General features: G+C 38.6%; 3 protein-coding genes across 3 annotated transcripts in view; 2 read left to right on the top strand and 1 right to left on the bottom strand.

Moving 5' to 3' along the window:
- LOC137997211 (uncharacterized) overlaps positions 1-3306 on the top strand; it is a 7799-nt gene extending 4493 nt beyond the window's left edge. The window contains exons 4-5 of the mRNA XM_068843083.1: positions 472-780; positions 3002-3306. Coding sequence (XP_068699184.1) covers positions 472-780; positions 3002-3165 — 473 coding nt within the window. The 3' untranslated portion in view covers positions 3166-3306. The remainder of the gene's footprint in view (positions 1-471; positions 781-3001) is intronic.
- A 1715-nt stretch (positions 3307-5021) lies between these two features.
- Positions 5022-16034, bottom strand: LOC137997210 (spermidine synthase-like). Its single transcript, XM_068843082.1, has 9 exons — positions 15902-16034; positions 15427-15582; positions 14354-14474; positions 13650-13742; positions 12724-12877; positions 9555-9638; positions 9296-9441; positions 7246-7368; positions 5022-5575 (listed from the first exon to the last, which is right to left on the bottom strand). The coding sequence occupies exons 2-9, from the start codon at positions 15555-15557 to the stop codon at positions 5561-5563; spliced, it is 867 nt and encodes a 288-aa protein (XP_068699183.1). The 5' UTR covers positions 15558-15582; positions 15902-16034; the 3' UTR covers positions 5022-5560.
- Positions 16035-16118: 84 nt separating this feature from the next.
- The window catches only part of LOC137997212 (peptidyl-prolyl cis-trans isomerase H-like), a 13680-nt gene continuing 2298 nt past the window's right edge, over positions 16119-27500 (top strand). The window contains exons 1-8 of the mRNA XM_068843084.1: positions 16119-16261; positions 16354-16418; positions 20119-20142; positions 21552-21596; positions 24870-24912; positions 25787-25882; positions 26655-26687; positions 27417-27471. Coding sequence (XP_068699185.1) covers positions 16181-16261; positions 16354-16418; positions 20119-20142; positions 21552-21596; positions 24870-24912; positions 25787-25882; positions 26655-26687; positions 27417-27471 — 442 coding nt within the window. The 5' untranslated portion in view covers positions 16119-16180. The remainder of the gene's footprint in view (positions 16262-16353; positions 16419-20118; positions 20143-21551; positions 21597-24869; positions 24913-25786; positions 25883-26654; positions 26688-27416; positions 27472-27500) is intronic.

The following is a 27500-nucleotide window of genomic DNA, read 5'->3' as shown; positions in this document are numbered from 1 at the left end:
CTTTGAACCTTGGAACTAAATAAACCAGTAGGTTTTCGTCGAGCCTCTATCCATATTAAGTTGATTTCTTTTCTGTTGCTTAGTGAAATAAAGGAGAAGTAGGGCGATGAAAATAGTAACAAAGATGATTCTAATCTTCAAATTATAACGATCATGCAAAACTATCCCCAATTTTTTCTGCGCACTACGATGTTTCGAAGGCCAATCACATACAGATGCAAAAGCCTTAAGCTGCTTACGCACTTTTTTGGAAATAACATGTGATCACGTTGTAGGGATTTTCAGAGAGAGTAGATAAAAGCAAAGTGAACACAGATTACGATGATGATCACCTTTATGCCAGAACCAGAGTTCGAAGCTAGAACCCTTTCATTTGAGGTTTGAATATCAAGTTAATCATTTTCATTATTTGTTGCCCCGATTGCGAACAAGTCGCCCATTCATATCATGACCACATCATGTTCTTTGTAGATGAGAAGCGCACAGTCATTAATGCGCGTTACAAAGGATGTTACCGGGACGGACTTGAAAGCGATTTCGAAAAGATGATTCCAATCAAACGCAACGAGCTTGGAGTGCGGTCATGCGCTGGGGAGTGTCAATCAAGGGACTACGCTTATGCAGCTATTCAAGATGCCAAGTTCTGCATGTGTTCAAGGCAACATAAAAGGGCTTACGGATTGGCAGAGGACCAAAACGACTGTCTCACGCGGTGTCCTGCTGCCGAATCTGAAGAAGAAAAATGCGGCGGACTTTGGAGAAACGCTGTCTACGAGATAAGTGAGTCCACTACGTAATCTGCGTCGCAGGAAAAATTATCGACTTACTGCTGAACTCCGTTATTTCGAGCTCAGAAATTTCAAATTCCCTGGAACTAACGTTCATTTCCTTTGGTTTTTCCCTTTTTTTGAGTCTTTATACTATGCTTAATTCGAACTCAGTTACTCCGAAAATCCATGCTTATTCGAACTAATACATGCTTGCTATGGACTTCACTCTACTTCTTTATTTCGAAGTTCAAAAAGGGGGTGACTAACTTCAGACGCTGTCAAAACACACAATGGGCCATTTCCGAGTTGCTGTTTGTCTCGGTTTCGAAGTGACATGTCTTGGTGCTCAACTATTGTAAGGGAAATGAGTTTGATTTGCATAAGAATACGCAATTCATTTCATTTGAATGTTTGTGCACCAGGACTCGCTTTGAAACTGAGGCATGCGGCAACTCGGAAATGGGCTATTGTCTTCGTCCATTGCGCAAAATTCGAAATTCACAATCTGCCAGTCCCGTAAGTAAACCATGCACGAGTATAAAGTGTTCTCAAAGAAAACTTTCTGGAGGGAAAGCCTCTCAGATAAAAGAGAGGTTAGGCAAACGTCGGAGTGGAATTAGGGTTTTGCCAAAAATTTAAGAACCCTGCTTGAAATTAGCTCATTTCTGTTTTGTTAGCTGCAGGTATCAAGCAACGTCTCAAAGGAACGAGACACGATAAAATTAGAGAATTGTCACGCTTTTTATGATAAGCAAGAACCTGCCGTTTCCCGTTGGCCGTAAAACTCATGCTTAACCTCTCGAAAGTCGCAATATTTGTTCGATTGAAATTATCTAACCCTAACTATATTATTGAGAAATTTTTAGCACATGAAAGCACTCTCGTCACCAGAGCCTCAGATCTTATGACTGCGCATGAACCCGAGGCTCTGGGAAACTCTATGTGGGAGAGCATGCGCCGTGTAGTTCTTATAGTCAAAGATTGGCTATTTGAACTTATGACGCCTGCTCACTCCTCGTGCCAACATAAATGCACCAATCAGAGACGCTTTTCATTGTTCTTCACGAAAACCAATGAGACGACATTAACTGAAGAGAGTGTAGTGTAACGTGAAGTGCTACACGGCCATCTTCAGTTCCGACGGCCTGCTCCCGTCTGACCTTGTAGCTCACTCGGTAGAGCGGCGGAGATCTAACCCGAAGGTCGTGGGTTCAATTCCCACCCTGGTCAGAGTTTTTCTCTGTCCTTGCGTGGGCCCAGTTCCATCAGTAGGCTAACGCTCACATCGTTCATATGGGATAGAAATCTAGCACTTCACGTTACACTACACTCTCTTCAGTTAATTCTGTTTAAAATATAAGTGCTACACGGCCAACGCAAAAAGATGCATGTTTCGCAATAGGCCTTTTTAGATATATTAAAATTCAGCTTGAAAGAGACGTTCTGAGGACAAACACAAATGAAAGCGGATGATATGGAACTATTTTTCACATTCATTTCAACATGTTTCTATTGTTTTTGTCCTCACTGCCTCACTATCAAGCTGAATATTTGATATTTCGAAAATGGCCTATTGTAATGGAGATGACTGAAATGTCACTAACCCTGGTAATGACATTTTTTGACGGTAGCTCAGGGGTGCAGTTGTGAGAGGAATGGCGCAGTGGCGAGAGCACTCGCCTCCCACCAATGTGGCCCGGATTCGATTCCAGATCCTGCGTCACATGTGGGTTGAGTTTGTTGGTTTTCTACTCTGCACCAAAAGGTTTTCTCCGGGTACTCCGGCTTCCCCTCTCCTAAAAAAACCAACATTAGACTTGATTTGTGATAATTGTTAATTTCAGTTTGCAGTGTCCCCAATTAGTGCTTCAGCTCTAGAACGACTGGACACTTAAAATAAAGTTACATTCCTTTCCTTTCGGGGATTCACGGACTTAACCTCTGAGGAAAGTATTTTTACTCAACACTGAGATTAAGGGACACACCAACGGCAAAAAGGTTGTCATTTGCTGTTAGCCAGAAAGCCGAATTTAAATCTCTCTCTGAGACAGGCAAGCGTGTACGTTCACATTGCAAAAACGTGGATACATGTATGCTAGCTATTCTAGAGTGAACACTAAAACAGTCACGATTCACGACCACAAGACAGTTGGCGACTTCAACTCAACCATGCATTGATTTGAGAACTCAGCGAGTGTAATTATATTATAATTGCTTCCTTATCAAAATAGGTTCACAAGAGCTACAACGCGGAGGAGTGAGATTGAATGAGGTGGCTGACAAACTGGAGCGCTTGTTACCAAGGAAACAAGAGCCTGAGCCCATGGCTCAGCAGACCCCCGAGAGATTAACCAATCAATTTAACCGCCTGAGGATGAGATATGGTAAATATTAATGACGGGATAGGTAAATGACAGAGGATTTGACACCGGTACTCATCTTCCACTGTTGAACAACAATAAAATTTCTGCATGTGAATCACGTATACACGTTCTTCAACCAAGAGTAAACGATTAAAATGGTTAACTTCAAAGTGTCCTGTATGTTGTTTTCATTGTATAGCAAGTGTGCTTTTGACGAACTAATAGTAAGAAAGCGAAAAAAAAAATTGCATCCAAAGTCGATATCTAGGGAAAACAAAACCTGCATAGATAGACATACAGTACGAACGTCCGTATGAACCTCTATTTTCACAAACCAGGCTGAACTTAGTACTTCTCATTTTTCCAGTTAATTTTATTGTCTATCCGCTTCATACTTGGGCTGTAAAATGAACTGAAAAAACTGGCGCTACTTTTTGAGAGAACGAGGTTCGTAAAACATCTATCACATCTCTCGATGACGATCTTTGAATCAAGTAAAAAAAAACCTCTTAAATTTAGGGTGCCGGACTCAGTGCAGAATGCCATCTCACAAATTGACCAATTACAGTGCGCGTACGGATCAGTCACCGTTTCGGCGTACTACCTGCGAGACAACATGGATGTCGACGTTGTTACACAACATTTGAAAGTTCTTGCGCACGGTTCAAGTGAAAAAACTCTTACAGTGGAACCTCGATTTAAGAAACGTCTATACAACTAAGTCCTCGATATAATGAATATAATTCCTCAGCCCGGTCAAAGTTAAAGCAAAATGTAAGGTGAAACAGAACGTCGATATAACGAACCTCCATGAAATGAAATACTCGTTATAAGGGACCCTTCATTTATTATGAGAAAGGGGGGGCTGGTGGGATTTGGGGGGGGGGGGGGGAGCACTAAAAAAAAATTGGCTTGAAAGGGGGGGCCAGCCGAAAAAAAATGAAGGAAAAGGGGGGGGGGGGTTGGACGAAAAAATTAGATTAAAAATAGGATAAGAGATTTTACAAATTGAGGAAAAAATTGACCTCGTTTACTTATAACAAATATACTAAAACCCAGAGAGCGTAGCTAGATTTGGAGACAAATTCATTGTGCAACCAAAGTTTGTGGTTGACTATCTCCAGCATCTTGAGGTCATGGAATTCAAAAAAAGGAAGAGACTGGAGGAAAGGGCAAGGGAAAGTAGGGAGGCAAGAGAAAAGTCCTATGAAGATTATCATTGGGCTAATTTTGTGAAGATGCCACCAAGCTAAAAAAGCTCCGTGTGGCAGAATTGAACAAATACTTAAAACATCATGGGCTATTAAAACAGCATCAGAAGAGCAACAAGAATGACAAAGTGAAGACAATTATGGGACACTTCTTGCGAATGAATACTCTCAGAACTGGACAAGCCGAAGTGGGAGGCAGGAATGAATCAGGTCAACTAAACAGCAGTGATGAAAGCAGTGAGGGAGAGGAAACTGATGATGACTACAAGAGTGATGCCCCTGACTCTGAAGACGACTCAAATGATGTCGTTCTTGCTTTTATCGCCTCAGATGAGGAATACGCAGACGAGCGGCCAGCTACAACACGCTCAGGACGAGCTGTAACAAGAAGAGCAGAAATTGACTTTTCATTCTTTTGAGTGATTTGTTAAAAGCAGCTTTCTAGCTTTCAGGTTTCTTTCAATAAATTATGTGAAATGTAACAAAACGAAATTTGAATGCTGCAGTAACTTTTAACACCACATGTATTTTTTATTCAAGGGGGGGGGGGGGGGCCCTTCCAAAAAATTACTCTGATGAGGGGGGGGGGAGGGGGGCAGGAGGAAAAAATCCACCAGCCCCCCCTACCCCATATAAAATGAACGGTCCCTGACGAACACAATTTGGAGACCCAAGTGTAAAATCTACCTCGATATAACAAATAAACATCAAAATACAACAAATGATGATGTCAAAAAGAGACCAAAAACGTTTTATCTAGCATTTAAAATAGTTTTCGATTATTTAAGTATGTTATATAAGCAGACTAGAACTCGTATCCTGAGAAAGCCTGAAATATCATATACTGTTCAGTTAACGGGCAACGCAGCTTTGTGCATTGAAAATTGTAGCCACAGATCTTAACAAATCACAATTCAGAGCTGGGTACTCTATAGAGCAACTTAACTCTTACAATATGGTTGCAAAAAATTAACTATACCTCGATGAAAGAAACATTTCTGCTGTTGCTCAAAAAAATCGTTATAACGAGGTTTTCGATGTAACGAAATCTCGATATAACTAACTAATTTTCTCACTCCCCTGGTACTTAAATCGAGATTTCACCGTATGAGTCATCTCGATATTTTGTGTAGTTTAATTAAAATACCGACTCGAGTATGTATACAGTCAAGCGGAAATGTTGCAAAGACTATATCCCTGCGCCCTTTATCCATGATCAGGATGAAAGTTCCTACAAAGAAATTAAATAAGAAAAATACAAGTGAGCAATTGAGGTTTGAACGAATAGCCCTGCCACCTACAAGCAATCAATCGTTTCGTGATGTCAAGGGTCCCGTTCCAAAAACTCCGTTTATATCTTAAGACGGGAGAGGTTCTGAGTCATCCATTTTAGTTACCTTGAAAATAGCTTTCAGGTACCAGGCCCCAGGACAGAGTACTCGAAGCAGACCCATGCATATCACTTGTTACCATTGGTTAAAGGGTATGAAAATCTAAAGGTCGTGATCTTTATACCTGTTGAGAGCTAACAAACTTCGAGCAAACCGGGTCAGTTCGCTAATACCGAAAGTTGTTGCGCTAATGCGTTCATATCCAGTAAGGATTGCTTTAAGGTAATTCCCTTGAAATTGTTCTACTATCAAACTTTTTTGGAAACTTGGCATAATTAACATTCATGATATGAACATTAAAAAAATGCAATAAAAAAATGGGGTCACCGTGCTTGTTTACGCGTCAGCAGGCTCTTAAAATGGCGTATTTTTACTGTTTTTGCGTTAAAAATTCGAATCACCTTCATACAGAATTAAGTCTTGGTTACTTCAAAGACACAAAATTTTATTTTGAAAATAAAGCTTCTTTTATTTACATAAACAGTAATGCTTCCTTTACGCCGACTTTGATTCCCTGGTTGTGTACTTTTTGGGACAGTTCCGTGGTTAGCTTGAAGTCCTCGCCTTGGATAAAATACACACAGTACGGAACTGTTTTCCAACAAAAATCATGTTCTACTATCAAACTTTTTTTCCTCTTCAAATACGTTCTTTATTAGACTGTTCTTAGCAAATACCTGAAAAAAAAATCGGGGGTCACCGTGCTCGTTTGAGAGAAAAGGAGCATTTATTTCGCTATCGGGTTTAGTTTGAGCGAAATCTCTTACGTTTTGTATGCGCACGTGCACATGTGCGCGCGGATTTGCGCGCGCTACTGACGCGAAAATCGTGCGCAGTAGGGATGCGCAATGCAATACTAATGAATTACATGTACCTTAATTTTGCTTTTAGTTATGTTAGACTGTATTTGGTACGAAATAGCCTGCGAAGCGCGCGAAGATTTCTCCGCATTCTGGCTGTGCGGAAATTGGGGTGCGAAGCAAATGTTCTTTTCGCCCCGCCAGTCAAAGCGGAAAATCGGAGCTTCTCGTTTAAATGGGAATGTTTGCTAGGCACACCAATGGTTACTGAAGCTCATAATTGGCGAAATAAAAGAGCTGAATGCCACCGGGTCTAACTACTTGTTTTCAATTCAGAAAACACCCAGGACAAGAACATGCAAATTGGTTGGAAGCTTTGGATTGTTTGTAAAGAGCATTTGAAAATGTAAATAGAAAATGGAATATATATATGCATTACCATTACCATTTTGTAAAACGAGACACATAACAGTACGAGCTTAAGTTAATAAATGATATGGTATAAGTTTCCCCGTCTCCCCCCCCCCCTCCCCCACCCCAGAATTTTCTTCCAGCCCCCTCCCTTAAACGCCTGCCTCCTATTTCTCATGCATTTTTTGCTGTAAGGTGATTTACCTCCTAGGACTTTTCTAGAGCATACAACATTCTTCCTGCATGTACAGTGTGAACAATCACCAAGGGACTTCATCCTCTATCATTATCTTAATTACCTTTCTTACGAATTGTGGCAAAACAAACGCACTTCTGTGAACGTCTGCATTATAATATTTAAGTCCCATTTCTTCAACCTCCTTCTCACTAAACAATGTGACGGGGTCTTGAAATATTGTGTTCTGAAAACGGCAAAAGAAAACAATCACTTTAAAAACCAAGACGCCGGGCTACGGCATTAGAAACGCTAGAAAGCAACATTCTTGGTGTAAAGAGGAACGATGGGTTGTTGAACGTTTGGCACGCATATTAGTACATTTTTTTTTGTACTCGACGAAAGACAACAACGTGAAATAACCAAATGAGCAACGTAAAATTCAACGGTGAATCGTTCGTTGTTTTTTTCCCTCTCAAACCATTCGTACCAATCCTGTTAAAGAATTTTCACCTATATTGTACAACGTGAACAAGAAATACTGAAGACAACCCTGGCTACAGTACCTAAAATCACGTCACCATTTTGCTTATGTCACGTTTCTGGTGCCGCAGCAGTCGTCATTTCCTAAACTCCCCAATAGCTAGGGATGAAGGAGAGGCCGAAATGGTTAAGCAAAGGTAATTTCTCCGACCCCTGACCCAATTAGCAAAGTCACAATAGTCTGATTGACAATTAAAAAGTAAAGACGACTCGACAAGCAGAAGTCAGGTTGTGGTTGTAAGAGGTCAGCACAGTTCAAGGTTTTTATTCACACATACTTACAGAATAAAGCATAGCACATCTATATTAGGTCTTTTCATGAGCTGACTTTTCTGTGTCGCGCATGCTTACTGCTGTTTACGGACCGTAAACAGTATTGGACCCGACTAAGTTTGTGTATTGAACCCGGGTAGGAGGTGAATGATTTCACCACTACGGCAGCCCTGCTCCTTTGCAACATTAGAGACTTTTAGCACCGACGACGAGTTCGACTATGAATACGAGTTTAGTTCGTTCTCGTAGTCGTACCCATAGTCGAAAAAATAAGGTTAAGCATTACGCCATACATAAAAAACGAGTACTAGAATAATTTGGCGCCTTTTTTAATCAACGCTAGCGGGCGCTTTCACGTTCAGTATAAAAAGTTTTTGAAAGCGCTGAAAGCGCTACAAGCGCGTTATGTTAAAAATGGCGCTACGAGATGTTTAAGAGCTACTTCTCTTAGGCCTGTTAAATGGCCTTCATCGATCACGAAGAATTCTCTGTGCTTTTTGATGTACATCACGTTACCTTGTGGCATGATAGTTTTAAAGAAATTTTATGACTGGTCAATTTTCGGGTAGAAGACTCTCCACACTTACGAGAAGCTTGAACAAGTGTGAGTTTATTTTGCGATTTGTTTAGAGTCAATCTATTGAGATTAAAACTGCTTAGCTCATTGATGGAAACTTGTAAAAAAGGTAAGTTTAGCTTACACCTGAACGAATTTCGATCAGAAGTCGGTTTTCCAACCTTTGATTTCGGCTTTTCTGAGTAAAGCTGCGGCTACCGTGGCAAAAGCAAATAAAAGCAAACCACTAATAATCAGTCTATCGAGTTCCTGTCAAGATAAATCTGCTAAAAAAATTAGCTGTCGTAAAAAAAATAGATATTTTCCTTCCTTCGTTTCTTTACTTCACGGCGAGCGCAAACACGGGCTACAGTTCTGAAAGCAGTTATAACGGTGCCCATATGCAAAATCAGAGCCAATATCCTATTTTCCCCACAAAACTTAAATGAATATGTATGTACGTTACTGTACAGTAGAACCTCGATTATCGATTATCGATTGGGACTAAACGAAATAGTCTAAAGCGCATTTAAAACCAGCAAAGTATAAAATTAAATCGAATTTACGGCCGACGGTCTAACTCGTTTTCCCACTACGACTTTTCACTTCAAATTCGTCGTACCGCGAGTCCGCAGTACGAGATTTGAGACTTTGCGTATGCTCCTTGGAACTTGCTTTCAGATCTCGTACTCGTAGTCGTACTCGTCATCGGTGCTAAAACTCTGTATTTTGCATCGCCATATTTTGAACACTCAACGATATTTTGAACAACCAACAAGTAAGCAATTTATAGATAAGAAACCTTGTTTTTGCTACACAGTATAAATCCTATCTGTCCAGATGGGTAGGTGGGTACCGTAGTAAAGCCATAATTAACAACTGGAAACAGCTTCTTGCTGAAATCTAGGATGGACTTGATGAGAGGAAGCTCTAACCATACACATTCACCTGAAGAAAGAAAAGAAAAACACGTTTTTAATTCAACAGTCGTCTTTTTCCCTTCAAAGACTGAAAAGTGCGAGAATCAGGAAAGTCAGTGAGCAGTTCAGTTCCCTTTGTACCTTGACAACACAAAATGCCATCAGGTTTTAAAGCTTTCTTCATGAGTTCATAATATGGTTGTTGGAACAATGATTCTGCAGGACCTAAAAGAATAAAAGTATTATAATGAAAAAGTGTGTTAAGTAGTAGTAGCAATAATTTGTAATTATTAATCATCAATGATTGTTAAGAAAAAAAAAAAAATTAATAATGACAATAACAATAACAACAACAACAACAACAGGATGGTCTTAGGGCATGCAAGGACTAACCAAAAAATGTGACAATGACATCGATTGATTAAAGAAAGCCGGGCCAATGATATTGGGCCTCATTTGTGGTTAGAAGAATGTTTGAACATCTTTGGAATTGCAGAGAATATGAAGAAGCTATACTGAGTGAAAGCATGAAACAGCTGCATCGAGAGCAGAACTAACGTCAGGCTCAAGTACATATGTATTCTTGAAGGAGTGCACATCCAAAGAGGAATACTGTATGTTAGGAAGAGGCCCTTTCAGCCATCTTGTTTGTTATTACAATGATTGCATTGACCCTTCTACTTTATAGAAAGTAGAGATTTGCATACGAATTTAATGTTCACAGACGACCTTTAAGTGCTCCTCTGACCAAAAAAATCAATTCTTATTTTTCTTTGGATTTCAAAACTATGTTAACTAAACACTAAGCGACCAAAGTTTTAAGTTTTGATTTCAAAAAGACACCTGTTTATTTAAACTGGAATTTTCCTATTTAAAGGTCCGCCATTTACATGTAACTTTAAGATCTTGAGAGAGCTGGATCGAGGAGAAAATGACGTCAAAGGCTCATTAGTTTAAGAATACAATGCGTGTACGCTGCAGAATTAATATGTAGCACAGGAGCTTTCGGCTTTCAGACTTTTAAACTTGTATCTTGCACATATAATTATACAAAAGTCATGTAATACATGTAAGCTGCATTCACACACTGAAATTTTAGGCTAGTGACTAACTGACGTCACTTTTCCCTGGATCCAACCCTCTGAGGTCCAGTCGGTCTGTTTTGAACCATGAGTAATAGTAGACAAATCGAAAACTTACACTCAAAGTAAATGACCTTGGATAAAAATCAAAGCTCCAAATTTTGCGAGTCAGGTGTTAAGCAAAAACACTTTCAAAATCTGAAGAAAAAAGGAAGTGCTTTTTTTTTTTATCACAGGGGCACTTTAAACTTTATTCTAAAAGTGAAAAGGGCCTAGAGTCACTTGTCCACACAGTGTGGGTGTTCACTGAAGATATTGGAAGCCAAATGCCTGACAAAAAAAGGACTCACATAGGTCTGCTGAAATCAAAACTCAATGGTGGCAATACCGTACGATACAAGGAATTAATACGTGGATCTGGCATGATTGGGTCTCTTCCATATTTCCAAGCGTCGAGAAGGCAGCAAAACGCAAAGAGTGTACAGATCTGGAAAGTACTATCGCTTTTAAGAAAAGAAAGATGGACAACAGATTAAAGGAGTTACAAGGAAAAGAGAGGTCATGGGCAATTCTTTAGACAAATAGATTTAGACCTGGATGTGGCTCCAACAAGGGTATCTGATTGACTGAAGGAGGAGACAGGGGGGCTCTTGGTGGCGGTGCAAAGAAATAAATGCAATCAGTGCTATAATAAATACAGACAGAACACAGCATGACTCTCATTGCCAAATGTGTCATCAGAAAGTTGAGGCAGTAAACCATATGCTACCGGTAACACCATGCTGAATTCAAAGACAGTGAAATGTCAGTTTCCAAAGAAGTGTAAGAAGCTTTTCTGCAAATGAGGAATTTTATCTAAGTTACGTGCTTTCCAAACTTTTCTAAATCTGGGTGGCAAAGGTGCCCAATCAACATTTTAATTAACCCCATTCAAACAGGTTTTATCATATATCAGACATCAGTTTAATCAACAATATTCTTGAACAGACCAAACCTCAAAACATGCCAGGTGTACTTAGTATATTCTTGAAACTTCATCTTCACAATGGAATAAATTGCATCATTCAACTTTGCTTATTCCATTATACAATGCTAGATCTTAATATTTCACTACAATTCTAAAAGTACAACCTTAAAGAAAGTGTTTTGCACAAGTTATTTCAAGTTGAAAGAGGAGAAAAACACTCTTAAGGCTAGCCGTTATAAAACCCAATACCTAGTTGTATCGGCAGAAAAATTTGAGCATGTAAGATCACACATGATAGAAAAATACTAGCCTGCTAACAGGCTCCTTCATTGAAAATGACACACAGTCAAAATGTACATGTAGGGGTTTGGTCACTAGTTTTGAAACTAGTAAGCAAGCCCCTATATTTTGACTGTGTGCCATTTTCAATGGAAAAGCCTGTTTGCAGGCTATAAAAATACTAAAAGAGCGCAAGGGCCGTACTGGGGAATCTTGGCCTGTGGTCATGGCAGTACTGTCTGTGCGTAGCAAGGTCCGCACAAAAACGACGCCCAATCTTGTCCAGAGCAAGTGAGGTTAGTAAGTTGTTCATTATATGGCATCGTTTCTTTGAGCGATCGGACACTTCACCGGTTTGTGAATGTTTGTAATCTTTGTCTTCCATCAGCGAACTTTGAATGCCAACCTTCATTCAAAACTAATAAAATTCTGCTTGCTATAATTGTACTGTTGTGATGAGAAAATTAAATTCCACTTTTTATATAAGAAAGTTTTTGTGTTTCACGCAACTTGAATTTCCCGGGAGAGAAAAAAAATACAGAAACAGACCGTTTCCATGAAATTGGTTTGTATAACTGTAAAATCCTGACCGAAACCAGCCAATTTGAGTGCTTCATTTAGGCTGAGAATTGCTTGCCATAATTATAATAAAAGGTATTAAATAAATGTGAGCTCTACCAAACCGTGAAAGAGCTTCCAACACTCCAAGTGGCAAGAAGGGTGTCTAGTGTATTTTATTTTCACTTTGTTGCCCATCATAGGAGACGAATGCTCCCAGGACTTGAATTGTCATCCTTCTGGCGGTATAAATCCAAAGGGACATTTCTCTCCACTTCATGTCCTTGGCCCCACCCACAAGGCTTTGGTTTTCGAGGGGTTTAATTAGTCTCAGCCCAGATATGACCCGAATTCATCTAATATGAAAATAATTCTTTTATACAAGTATAGAAAGAAAAGTAGCTTTTCTTGTAAGGAAACATACCTACAGGGTCTGATGAATCGGTAATGACAATATCAAATTCATTTTCATGTTCCTTCATGTATTCAAAGCCATCACCAATATATTGGGTCAGCTTTGGTGAACTAAAACCAGACGCCATGCTTGGCAAATACTTCTTACTCACTTCAATGACTTTCTGCAAAGTGAAAATTGTTACATTAAAATTTAACTTTTACCACAATTGGTTGTAATCTCACAATCTGATTGTATAAATTGCCATTGTCAATAAGAGTCTAGATAGGCCTAGACACCAATATCCAGATATTTTTTTGAGATATTTTTTTGAGATATTTAGAAAATCTCAAGATATATAGAGACAAAAAAAGTGATATTTCCATAACTGCTTCAGGGAAAAACTATTGAAGTCACGTTAAATGCGCTATTATCAATGCACCTATCAATGTTAAGCCCCAGGGAGAAATGGGGGGGGGGGGGGGTTGGGCCCCCTCCCTGAGGCTTAACATTGATAGGTGATTGATAGGTGCATTACAGACATGGAAATTCAAACAAAATAAATATGCCAATATGTGAGGGGCTTTAAATTTCTTTTTGTAATTTTTTTAGTTACTTTTTAAAGAGAAATCAAGTGAACTCCAGCCTTGCCTGGGAGGGAGGGGGGGGGGGGGGAGCATGGCTCCAGACACCCCCTAGGTACGTGTAGCTCACGTTTGTAATGCACAAAAATTTCTTCTGGTGCATTCAGAAATACAGTATGTCTGCTATGTTACGAGAATGTTGAAAACCCTGATAGTTAAAAAATAATCAAGTTATTTAGATACGTAATATCACGGGAAAAAAAAAAAAACAATTCATCAACAGCATACAACTATGTTTATCCATAACCTTTTTCAGCATGTACAGTATCTGCATGTCTAAGCTTCTTTTCCCTGTCCCTTTTTTTTACTTACCTCATCTATTTCGCATTGAACAATAGCTTCAACAGCATGATGTTTTGAAACCTCTCTTATCACCCCTCCGTCACCACCACCAACAATTAGAACCTAACATGCAAAAAGAAGTAAATCTTACATTACCACATGCAAAATCTTTATTAAAGGACACATGCAGTTTTTGAGTGGATGTAGTCAGGTTGAGTTAAACCATTGACTCCTGAACCTGCTGCCATGGGAATTGAGTAAAATTGTCTGACATTAGACAGAGTAAAATCTGTTATATGCATGTTGCAAGTCCCAGGAGTCAATGCGTCACTAAAATGCTGATTCAACCATCACTCAAAGTGGCAGGTTTGTTCAATTTTATGAAATAGAGCAGGGATCATGTCAATGCCATGAGCCCCCATGCCAGGCATCCAAGGGCATCCACCACACTGATAAACAGTAGAAGTAGGGAGGGGAGGGGGGAAAGCAAAAACCCAACTAGACAAATTTAGGACAGTACAAAGTGGGTGGCAAAATGGCCAGGTGGATAAGCGACTGAATGAGCATGCGCCTTTGCCAAACACTGCTGATTGTTCTTAGATGATCGATGGGCCCAGACCAGTGTAACACTAGCTCTTTGTTGTCAACTTTGTTAAACTGCTTCAATAATTGCATTTAAAGGAACTGGATAGCAAAGTGGTCGATCATTAAATGCTAGATATTAGTCACCTCACCTTCTTTGGACATGGATGTGAATTAAGAGGGAGGAATGTGATCATCTCTTGATAAGAGAATTCATCACTCTCAGTACATTGAATCACTCCATCAAGAACAAGAACTCTCCCATGGAATTTGCTGCAAGATGAATAATGCATACACATCAACAATTTAATCGCCAAATTCCTTCAGATGTGGGAAGAAATTAATTTGCAGACAGTGCTTCAGTGTTCCAAATACAGATACCAGAACCCAGAAAACAACACCCATAACATAATCTATTTAAACAACAGTATCACAGATCAAATGTCTTTTACGAGAAATCCCAAAGTGTGTTCTCAAAAAGGCAGCCCTAACCTTATCGCTGTCTCTGTTAGGGCTTGGGACCAAAGGTGTAATAACAATTACTATTACAATCACTTTTTTAATAACTCTCAAGCTTCTAAGACTAAAAATCAAATAAAATGAGACACTGGTTTTCTGAACCTGTGAAGCTGATTTTAGGTGAAGAAAATCCTCTCAGAGCAAAAAGGTAAAAACCCAACAAATTCACTCAGCATTCATGACGACACATGATTATGGGATACAATCAGTGGTAGATTAGGTCCGATTCAGATGCCGTAATTTTCATGAGCCGAACTTAATACATTGAATTAAGTACATGAGAAGTTTGCCGTCTGATTCTCAATTAAGAACGGCTATTTTAATTTGGAATGGCTCAGGCGTTCTTTTCACCTACGGTCTAGCTGGGAATTTTGGCTTTAGCATGGTTTGATTCGGGCATCAACTTTTCATGTGCTGAACTTAATGCATAAACCATATTTTGCCCTCTACTTAAAAAGCGCTGACAAAATGAATTGGTTTTCTTCGAAATGGATAAGGAACGGCTGTGGATCGGCCAATTGAGTTCAACGTCTGAATCAAGAGGTGTCCTTTTCTTAATCTGTGTCGGCCGAAACTCAAATTAAGTTCAGCTCATGAAAAGGAAGGCATCTGAATCAGTCCTTAGGCTGGTCCACTGCCCCCAACCCAAATTATGAAACCCAAAAATCATGTAGTCCATACGTTTATTGAGACAAACCAAACTTACCTTTTGAACACTACAATATCTTGATATTTTGATTTTCCTTCAAACAAAATCTCTTCCACCTCAAGAGAAAATGCTTGTCCGGGCCACTGGTCACTCTTTTCCGAAAACCAACCATTTTGAATGTTATTCATTTTAATTTGAAATTAAATTACAAATCTAAACAAAGTGAATAAAAAACGAAAATTAAGTCTACTGTTGACACACAAAAGAAATTAAAATTTCCTGTTTCGACCATTACATTAATAAATATAAAGAAATTAATAAGCTTAACTAAAGTTCTTCACGCATTTTAGTGGAACATCTAATCGGTAGTCGCACGGCCGTGCTGATACTTTCCACTGTCCAGGCTAAAATCCATATTTTATAACCAGAATACTCAAGATCACATTGATCTTTTAGGGTTGAATTCGAAATATATCATAATTGTTGTCATACATTATTGCAAAAGTTAAATTTAAAAGAAAATTCTACTCACATGGACGAGGCCGAGCAGGATAAGAGAAGTGGTTACTAAGTGAATACACGTGTTCCCCTTCTCTCTCCCACATAGGTGAAAGTTGTTTTCAAAAAAAACCTTTTTTTTCCACCTTAACTGACTTAATTTCTCTTGGTATGCTTAAAAAAAATGCTTTTCTTTTTTCTTTCAGCAGTTACATTTCCATTGAAATGAATTAAAGTTGTCAGTTCGATGAACAACCCCACACAAGAGGAATAATATTTGCGCGGACGAAAGTCTGGGTTCTAGTTCTTAAAAATGGCGGAAGCTTCAAGTAGTATAAGTGTTTCAAATTCTCAAAATCCCATTGTATTTTTCGATATCTCCATCGGAGGACAGGTTTGTGAACTTAATCTTGTCTTGCAAAAGATGGGATTGTAAATTTGATCTCTTGAACAGTTTGTATTCAACATACTTTGTTCTATGTTCAGGACGTTGGAAGAATGAAGATGGAACTCTTTGCAGATGTTGTTCCGAAAACGGCAGAGAATATGAGGTTAGCTTATACCTTTGTTGTTAGTTACTGTACTGAGTTAAAGCATTTTTTCCATTTTATAAAACATTCAAGATAGATAAATAGATTAGTATGTAATACTTTACAATTATTCGCCGAAGGCGAGATGAATATCGTTTAATAAAAACCGAGACGAATTAAGTGGAGGTTTTTATTCACCGTTGTTGCTCCCTCAGTGAGTGCGTCTGAAGCGAACGAACGAGGCAGCTCTCAAATCAGAGCACACCAAGGAATTGTAGTTATGCGCGAATGGAGGAGTTATTTTGCATTCTCAAACTAGATAAATGGTTGCACTGTTACAAAACAAAAAAACAAAGTCGAAATCGTTCAATGAAAAATGTCAGGAACTTGGAATGTTGTACATGTACAAAGTAGGAAACAAATCTCTTAACCACCTCTCTAATTCTCAGATATGTGCGATATATTGTCTCGGAGTAATAATTTTATTTGTCGAAGCGTTTCACGCAACTTTTCAGAGTTTTGTATGGAGACGCCATGTGGTCCACCGATTAATATGGTGGCTGGTAATCAACAAAAACATCTGAAGTTCACTTTGCGATGAAAGTGTTTACTGCTCGCTCATAAGAAAAAAATAGGACCGTATACAAAACATGGACCCAGGTCCATGGACCACCACTGTGGACCCACCGTCTATGGACCCCTTCATGGACCCGGTCTATGGACCACCCCTTATTTTGTAAAGTTACAAGCAGAGAAATCTTCGGACGAAAGAGAGAAGCGATACTCGCACTTATCTGGACAATTTAAGCTGGAGCCCATGACTACAACCTATGTCACGGCATTTAACATCTAGTATATAGACTACGATCTATACAGGCTACCTTTTCTGCAAAAAAGACAAAAACACCCGCTTATGACATCAAATTGCTGCTCTCATTCTTAACAGGAATATAGGGCTGCCGGCTGTTGTTCGCTTATCACGTTTATGGTCTACTGATTCAAGCAATTGTCTCTTATAGACACCTATATACCATCTATTTCAAATTGGTGGCTCCAAAGGGATTCGTCTATAACCCGCACTTCAAATATACATTCATTTCGTTCATCGAGTCCTTCACCGGAACAAACGAGTCCAACAAATTGACCAGTGCACCCAACCGTCCTCACATCGCAGGGGTCATGGGTTCCACCTGAATTTTTCAGGTGTCTATAAGAGAAAATTGCAGAAATTGTCCAGATAACTGCAAGGACCACTTCTCTCTCTCTCTCTTAAAGATTTTTCTTACAAAATGAGGGGTGGTCCACAGGGGTAGTCCATGGACCGGGTCCATGAAGGGGTCCATGGACCTGGGGTCCATGTTTTGTATACGTCTGAAAAAATACATGTGTATGAACAGATCTCCTAATGTACTTGAAAGGCTCAAACTGCTGAGATTCATAGGGATAGACTTTTCCAAATGGTGTCATGCAAGGTGACAAATGCTGCACAGACTTCACAGAACTGGAAACTTCAACCTCTTTTAGATAAAAATTCAGAAGACCCTTCCTATTGTGATTTTAGAATTTGATGATGTCACTGTGAAAACCATCTATGGTTTTCTTATAGTGAAAGTTGAATATGGTTGTGTGACGCTACAACAAGTTGCAAAAATAGTGGAGACACTTCACCTTCTTGGGGCGTTATAGATTTACCTATTACCTCTCACACTGCAGCCCCCCTCCCCCCCTCCCCCCTTTTTGCAAAAAAATTGTTGCAATTTTAAACAGTCAACTTTGAAAGGGGGAGAGGGGAAGGGAAGTGGGAAAGGTTTAAATTGTAGATACGGCAGGTATTGGAAGCTAGAAAAGGTGTTTTTTTTTAAATGAAATTTTGCAACCTGTTGTAATTTTATGTTATTAACTTGTGATTTTCTTTTTAATCGGGATTCGGCTAAAATCGACTGACAAGTCACGCTAACTTTTAAATTACATGTACGTCTGTGAATGTAACCATACCATGTTTCTGTTTGACGTCAAGGTGGTGAGAATGATCTTTTACGTTAGGTGATTTTAGGCGATAAGCTTTTATTAATTGTTTAATTATGATAATGTACAACCAATCAAATCAAGGTTTCATCAATTAATGACTGAATGATGTCTAGTTCTTACGAGTTGATTGCTATGAGAAAAGAAGAATCAAAGGCGAGAGAAGAAAATAATAGTCATAAGCTGTTGAATATATATAAAGGTTGAAGTTTGGGAAGAATGGCCTGTTGAGTTTTGGTATTCTCAAAAATTAATCTTTCTTCTCTCCAGTGGGGTCCAGAAGGAGGTTCAGTTGGGGTCCTTTTATTAAACTGTTCCATGATTTGTAGAGTCCCTGCCCAAGACCTGTTAAAATCTCCCTTCAATTCCACACATGAACCATGGTTAAATTACCGCAAGCGTAATTGAACATCTCCCTTCCCCTTGGCAGCATTTCTACCATTTCGGTAAAGCAGGGTTTAGTATATACTTATATAGGTGATTATTTAAAAAATATGAATTTTCTTAATTATTTATTTCTTCGTCTGTGACATCTCGACAAACAGGTTGTGGCCATTTTTTAAAAAGTTGATTATTGGGTAATACTCCCCTCCAGTGAAACCAAGCAGTGCTGTATGAAATTATAATCTACTACGTAGTGGCCCATTTCCAAGTTGCTGCATGCCTCAGTTTCATAGCGAGTCCAGGTGCACAACCATTCAAATGGAAATGAGTTGCGTATTCTTAACTCCCTAACAAATTTCCCTTACAAATTAGTTGAGCACCAAGACTCACTTTGAAACTGAGACAAACAGTGACTCGGAAATGGCCCATTGGGGAGACTACAAATCAACTGAAATCAGAATGAATCAAATCAAATGTTGGTTTTTGAGGAGAGGGGAAAACCAGAGTACCCGGAGAAAAACCTCTTGGAGCAGAGTAACTGTTGAGTAACAATTTAAAGTCAACACACATTATGTCGTTGAATCAGGGAATCTAAGGGGATATTTACATGTACATGAGACCAGGAGGAACTCACACTGGCAAGACTTCATATCAGCCATCATACACTGTACATTTTTTTTTATGCATGTATATAAGACTGGCATGACATGAACTCAGGCCTGTCTGACTTCAGTTCAGTTGCTTGACTAAGACAAGAAATTCTTGCGCTGGTCTGAGTTCGTACTTTTCTCATGTAAATGATAACAAAGCTTGTATGCTTTTGGGTCAGCCAAATATTTATTACACAAAAGATATATTCATTTCGTCTCGAAACCAGGAACCAAGCATTTCGTGCAGATTTCATGTAAACGACTGCAAAAATTTCATACTGGTCTGAGTTTGTCCTGGTCTCAATTGTAAATATACCTGTCCACCTTACTGTATTAAGTTACATTAGTTCTTTCATGCTCACATGTAATTTTTCAGCTTACAATAATTATGTATCCCCAGCAATGTAGCGCTACGCACTTTTCAAGTAATCTACAGGAAACAATCTAACTAGAGTAGAATCGATTTAGATGCTAAATGTATAATATTAATTAAGTCACTTAAGTTACAGATCGGTTTACCATTGAAGGGACTATTGGAGTGGACTGTGGGACAAGTAAATGGCATTATTTCTTAAATGCTGGAATGTCCAATGTGGTAGTCTTGTAAAAATTAAAATAAAAACAGTATAAAACTAAATAATAGCATTGTCTTTCCGTTGTAGACAACTGTGCACTGGTGAATACAGGTGAGAGGTTTCACAGCAACTGTATTTTAGCAATAATGACAACTTGAAGTCATTCTTTTTCATTTTAGGTTTTGCATATAAGGGGTTCCCCATTGCTTAGTAAGAGTGTTATTAATAGTCTCAGGCTGTAGACATACATGGTCAGAGTAAAGATCTTCTAGTGGCCCTCATGGGAGGTGTGGTGGCCTAATGGTTAGTGCGCTCGACTCCGGATCGAGTGGTCCAGGTTTGGGTCCTGGCCGGGGACATTGTGTTGTGTTCTTGGGCAAGACACTTACTCTTACCATGCCTCTTTCCCCCCCAGGTGTATAAAATTGGGTACCGGGAATCTAATGCTGGGGGTAACCCTACGATGGACTGGCATCCTATCCAGGGGGGAGTAGAAATACGTACTCCTAGTCGCTTCATGCTACAGAAACCGGAGATAAGCGCTGGCCTGATGGGCCTTCTAGGCTCGTAGCAGACTTTACCATGGACGAGTGAAAGGAAAGGAAAGGAACTTTATTTAAGGGTCGAGTTGTTCTAGTGCTGGAAAACTAATTGGGGGTACTGTATATATGCAAACTGAAATCAACAAAATTATTGACACAAATCAAGTCAAATGTTGCTTTTTGAGGAGAGACGACAACTGGAGTACCCGGAGAAAAACCTCTCAGTGCAGAGTAGAGAACCAACAAACTCAACCCACATAATTATGACACCATATCGGGGTATCAAGGCTTGAAATCAAGGCTTAAAATGGGTCACTTACTGTTTAGTTAACATAGTTTTGAAATCCAAAGAAAAATAAAAAGTTATAGCAGCACTTAAAAGTCGTTTTTCTTTTTTTATTTGGCGTTTTTCTGTGCCTTTCGTGGTTGATTTACATACATCAAGGACTTCTGAACACCTCTTGAATATTAAACATACACTGTACAGTTTGATACCAGAGCATTATGTATTTTAAGCTTATATTTCAAGTATTTTTGAATGTTTTTTGGGCCCTAACTGTATTTTGCCTTTTTCTATGTAGTAAGGGGGGAAAAAGAAGGAAAAAAGTGGGAGTGGCTCTTATGAGCAAAAAGCAAGTCAGGCCAAAAGTCAACCTATAGTTCATGTGCAATATATGTTACGTTATCTATTTACATAGTACCATGTACGTCCTTCTACAGTATGTTCACCTTTGATACAGCTTTTAAAGAAAAAAAAGGTTACAGGGTACATTTTTGCTAAATGTAAAGTTCATTTTGATTTTTTTAAAGTGGCTACTTGAGAAAGGCCTCAAACTATAGATGCCAAATCAGGCAGAAATTTAATAATAATTATAATTCAAAGTGCATTGTACACATTTGTACTAGCATTTACTAATGGCATTTCCATGTTCTTTACTGTTTACAACTGGCTTTAATTAATCTCTGTTTACCATACAGAAAGGATGGGATTCCTCAAGGATATAAGGGAGCATCTTTCCACAGGTTTGTCACTGTCTGCACATTTTATATTGACCAGTTATTGATTTTGTTTACGAATTAATGTAACAGAGGGTAGTAAATAGAAAAAAGGGAAAGTCTCATTTCACTCGTGAAAATAGGTGGTCATGTTTTGTGGACGTTAATTAAAATCAAACCATCCATTCTACAATAACATTTAATACACAATTATTTTGTACCATTTCTTCAGGGGTGTCAGAGAATCAGTTACTCGCCATGCCAGCGCCTCCAAAATCCATTGACAATTAAGTCTCTGGTGATACTAAAAACGTTTAGTGTTGCATGGCTCTAGATGTCTTTCCGAAACACGAGTGTCTTAAATTAATTTAAAAAGTCATAGATGCTTAGATTTCTGTCAATCAGAATTTGTGCAGGGGTAATCACGCTGTACATAGTTATCAAGGTCTGCACCAATGTAAGTAAGGGGACGACTGTTTCAGCTGTGTCAGCTAACACTCTTTTCAAGGCGTTTATAAAATCCACCCCACCATGGGGTCTCTTTCCTTGATGAACTTCCACTGAATCTTCCTTTCACACAAATGAATGAATGCAACTTGAGTTTGGTCAGATTCTAGCATTCTCCAACATTGCTTTAGCTCTTTGGTAGCAGCTTTGAATGTTTTTGCATTATCAGACCAAATACATGTAATGCTACACATCCCTCTTCTTGTAAAAAATTAATGCAATCATGCGTCGCTAAGCAAGGAGAAATCAGTCCACAGTCATGTTGCACACCAACTCTACATGTACCGCACGGGTTAATGCACAAGTACATGTACGTGTAAATAAACAGATGTAGACTTTGTTACCACTGTCTTCAACAGTTAAATACAAAGGACCGGCAAAATCCAGACCTTCATGTACATTCATTTGGCGAACGATGGCGGAGGCTAGATTCTGTCTTCAGGAAGAGGTGCCATTCACTGCCCAAATAGCTTTGTTCGGTAATGGGCAATAAAGTACTGGTATGCACTCCCCAGCTGTCTGATCTCGACTTACTACAGTTCACATAAACTATGAAGACAAGGCTGTCTGCTCTCGTATTCCACTTTAAACCCAAAGCTTTGATGTGATTGGACAGACTTCTGGTAGATCACTCTCTAGCTCAATCAGATCGTGACTGATGCTCCTTTTCAGGTATCGCCTGCATAAGTTCAGGTGAATTGCTAGACCATTCTCGTCAATTTGAAAGCTACTTGCCGCATAAGCTCAGCCATACTTTACTGTAATTTCAATGTTTCATACACTCGATCTCTCTCTGAAGCAAAGTCATCAAGTTTACATAAGTGTTCCTCAAGGTTTCGTGATGCTTCATCTTCTTTATATCACCCATGATACCCACATTATTTTTTTGGAAGCATAGGAGTATACCAACCAAATCTGGTTGCAACGCAGGGCCTGGCTAGCTGTAAGCAGCTATTAAGAGACACACCACAGTACTATCCCTCGCAGATTCATCAAACACAACCCGCGTCTTAGTTGTCTGCTGGACTGTCTTCCCTTATGACTGTGTGATGTGGAATATAGAGCACAGGGCGCCCATCTGGTGGTTGTAATTTTATCACGAGGTACTTCCTCTTCAACGCTGTCCACGAGGTACTTATTGATTGCCTCTTGATAGGACCTGGCTTTGACTGGTTCTTGAGGCAGCTTCTTTAAATTTTATGAACTATTTTCTGCTTGCTTGTAGTTATCTTTCAAGACTACTTGCTACTTTTTTATTTTTATTTTTATTTAAACAATAAAATTATTTAAACACAAAGTTTGCCTTAAGAATTACATACATTAGACTCATCAAGGGGGCTTACATGCGTTTTTTTTTATAGGGAGAAATAATACTTGCTGTTAACATAAACATTTACATGTAAACAAGATGCTGGCTGGTAGCATAGCAGGGCTGGAAATTAATTTTTTTTGCTCAGGATCCAGCTAGCGACTAACGGGAAAAATTTGGTCGCCAGATCATAAATTTTGGTCGCCAACTTATTTAATATACTTATATATACTTACGTAAGAACATGATTTTAAATGTTACTTTGCATGCAAGGAAAGTCATAATTATTAAACAGCAAGATAAAAACAGCACTAGAAAGAGCTCTAAAGCCATTGTTGTTCTCGACTTTTGTCTTTAGTTTCGTGGTGGTGTTCTTTACGGTTATTTGAAATAAAGCGAAGCACAGAACATTTTAAGTCCGGGTTTTCCATAGCAAGGCAAACATAGGTCCTTTATCCTTGCTTTTCACCTCTTCAAAACGTAGTTCTTTATTCTCCTACAGCTTGCGTGGATAGCATCTTACCTTTAGCGCGAGTAAACCATAGGTCGCCCAGGCTCGATATACATGTATGAGCACCTCTTTATAATTATGATGACCTTTGCATTGTTACATGACTCGAACGATTTGCATATTTATTAGGATTTGTATGGGGAAAATAAGTTCCTCCTGTGTGGTCTTTGAGCCGATTTACGCCCATTCCTGTTAGTTTTAGAAGAACCGGTTTGCAGTCGATCGGATCCGCCGAAGGAAAACGGCCGTAAATTCTCTCCAGCAGCTCCAGTCGCCTCGAAATTCCGGGTAGAGCACGGACGATAGTTAATTTTTCCTTCCGTGGTCTTTGCTTGGCGTCGAATCTTCACAAAACTTTCTCGTTTTAAGCCATCGAAAGGCTTTCTTCAATCTTCGGGTTACTCCAATGGTCAAAAGTTAGCTTAGCGACCCGGCCTGAGACTCAAATTACTTCCACTCCGGGTGGGAGACAGTCCTTTCTCCCATCAAAAATCAATACCCTCTTACCCCGCTGGAGAGAATTTACGGCCGTTTTCCGACTCTATGCACAAAGACAGTACTTAGCAGGGGAGAGACAACTTTTCCATTTTCTGACATCGAAAAAAAAATTAAATGGAGAAATTCTACTCATATTGTCATATGTGACGAGAGAGGGTGAAAAGATTATCAGTCAAAGGGAATTGCGAAAGAGATTACTGTGCGTGCAATTTCTGAATCAGTTTTAGTTGTTGATTAAAATTGTTGGTTATAGTTTGCAAGACTTGTTTGTTTACTGCTGTCAGCTCAGAGGTGTTTGATCACAGTGACTGTAAACTGTAAGCTTATAAATACACTAATGATGATTAATTTTGTACTTTATGCAGAATTAGCATTATTATTTCCATATACACTATTGACATTGCTTCCTGGGGTTAGAAACGGGAGCTCTGCTTTTAGGCTTGGCTAAATCTATATCTTATCTATATTTTTGCAGAGTTATCAAAGATTTTATGATTCAAGGAGGTGATTTTGTCAATGTGAGTATTTTATTCGCAAAGCACAGTCATCATCTGTGATGTACAGCCATGTATCATGATTGGACAATACATGTAATATTCCTGGTGAAAGACAGTACTTATAAAAAGCTATTTACGAGAGTATAAATTTAATTGTATCTATAAGGTTCTATAGAAGTCCTATAGTTTTGAGTAAAGTACTGGTCTGGCACATTGTTAGCCAGAGCAATTTAAAATCTGAGGGTACCACTTTGGGGAGAATAGGTTAGAGTTTCCATGCAGCCTGAAGGCTTTTTTAATAGTTTTAATTGCTACTAGGGGTTGCACAGCCCTTAAAACAAGTCATTCGTGCATTGCACTTTCTTCTGTTAAATAATTCAAATTATTTAAAATTCTGACAAGAGCCACACTCTTTGAGCTTTATTCAGTTTTCGTAAGGAAAAATTGATCCAAGGAAAGTTGTGATTTGATGACGCGTGACGATTGGTCATGCGCAAAAATTTAAATAAAAAAGGGTTGACAGGTCGAAACTGGACTGACTCATCCATTTATTTGGATGAATGGCAAATCAAAGAATGCCAAAAAGGCTGACAGACTCTTCCTTCCTCTCTCCGACTTATCTAGGAAGGTTGAAGGAGACTTTGCTCGTAGGGTAGTGCTGCATGAGCACTTAAAGAGAATCAATGATAGTTTGACAAAGAACTAATGTAAAAATTACTTTTGGGCTTGAAAATGTTTAAGGCATTAATTTTTGGTAGTGAGCATCAGATCGTAACTGCTGTGAAACAGATTCAGTTGTCGCTTTTGATTGATTTTGTTATGATAATCATAAAATGGGAAAGTTGTTATAAATTTTATATTATTTTTTACTCTATATATTATTTTCCTTTCTCAGGGTGATGGTACAGGTGTTGCCAGTATCTATGGAGACGTTGCTTTTGCTGATGAAAACTTTAAAATGAAGCATGATACATCTGGTCTTCTTTCTATGGTTAGAAAATAATGCTCTCTCTGTGTTCGTTTTTGTTTTTGTTTGTTTTTGTTTTTATATATCATAAGTTGTGTATTATTATCCTTACAGTCAAACCAAGTGAAGCGTACCCCTCAAGATTGCATTAATGAACTGATTATTTGAAACTTGAACCCGCTAGTCGTTTCAAGAATGCAATAATGAATTGATTATTCGAATATTGAACTCGCTCGTTCGATCCAAGAATACGGCTAACGGGTTCCGTTTCCGAAAAATCGATTCAGTATTGCATTCTAGAAAAGACTAGTAGGTTTGAAACCTACTAGTCGCAACAGTGAATTGATTCTTCGAAAACGGAAGCCGTTAGCGAATTTAGCCGTATTCTTGGATCGAGCGAGCGAGTTCAATATTCGAATAATCAATTCATTATTGCATTCTTGAAACGACTAGCGGGTTCAAGTTTCAAATAATCACTTCATTAATGCAATCTTAAGGGGTACGCTTCACTTGGTTTGACTGTAATGTATGTTTTTTTTCTAGGAGTAGAGTTTAGGAGACTCTTTATGACATTAGTTTTTTGTATTTCCTCAACAAGAGTTGTTAAAGTTACGTTCTATATTGTAATGCTCAACTACAGTACCGCTCAAAAGTACCGGTAAGTTACCACCCTCACACATGTATTTCAGAAAGTAAAAGTGAACAATTGGACATGTACGTGTACTGTATCTTAGACATCCGATCTCTCAAGGAAAGTGTAACGTTAATCATAATGATTGTTTTGAACTTCCTACAGGCAAATAGTGGCCCAAACTCCAATGGATGCCAAGTAAGTTAGTGTCCTGTTTTTATAATCATGTTAATATCATGATGACAATAACTTTATAATGAACAGGAATAGTCAACTTGGCCAAGATCAAGGAATCTTGACCTGTACAGGTGTATTTCCGATTTTTTTTGTTCATTAGTTTGCTCTTTTCATAATTCCTTGATTCTCACAAAGTGCACATTAATGTTCCGAAAATTGTCACATATGTTGATTACATGTAAACATCTCTTTTTACAGTATCAAGATTAAGTAGATCATCGAAAGGGAAGCCTGAAAATTTCAGACTTTCCTTTTATTACTGCTTAATGAGTAACATTTATAACTGCAATGATCACAGCATCTGCATCTTAACGTGATTCTCTCCACAGTTCAAATTAATTCGTGGCTTTCATGCAATCCATGTATACCGCTCATCATATCGTTGACGTTATACTTTCATTCTTGAATTTATGAGTTATACTGTGAGGGTTCTTTTTTATCAACCATTACGCTCTCATCCTTTGCCATTCATGATGTCTGTTTGTTCTTCCTTTGTTTTTTGTTTTTCCTGTTTCTTTAAACTTAAAAAGTGTTTTTTCGTTCCCCTGTGACAATTTACTTACAAGATTTTTACCCTTTCAATTATCACATGTATATTGACACCCAATTCAGTGTCATTGTAGACAGTTATTCTCTATCACGTTTTAGCGGAGTTAGGTAATATCACCACCGTTTTCTTGATTTTTTTAGTTTTTCGTAACATGTGCAAAATGTGACTTTTTAGATGGAAAACATGTAGTGTTTGGTAAGTGATTAAACTTGTCAGTTTGTAGA

The sequence above is a fragment of the Montipora foliosa genome, chromosome 3 (genome assembly GCF_036669935.1).
Source record: "Montipora foliosa isolate CH-2021 chromosome 3, ASM3666993v2, whole genome shotgun sequence".
Lineage (NCBI taxonomy): Eukaryota > Metazoa > Cnidaria > Anthozoa > Scleractinia > Acroporidae > Montipora > Montipora foliosa.
The sequence above is the reverse complement of the archived record's forward strand: the minus strand, read 5'-3'. Positions and strand labels throughout refer to the sequence as shown.

Bases quoted from the DNA above. Each gene is read 5' to 3' on its own strand.
- LOC137997210 (XM_068843082.1), bottom strand. From the start codon at position 15,557: ATGAATAACATTCAAAATGGTTGGTTTTCGGAAAAGAGTGACCAGTGG. The intron at 14,475-15,426 runs GTAAGTTTGGTT...TTCATCTTGCAG, and splicing joins GATATTGTAGTGTTCAAAAG to CAAATTCCATGGGAGAGTTC. The intron at 12,878-13,649 runs GTAAGTAAAAAA...TTCACTTTGCAG, and splicing joins TTCAATGCGAAATAGATGAG to AAAGTCATTGAAGTGAGTAA.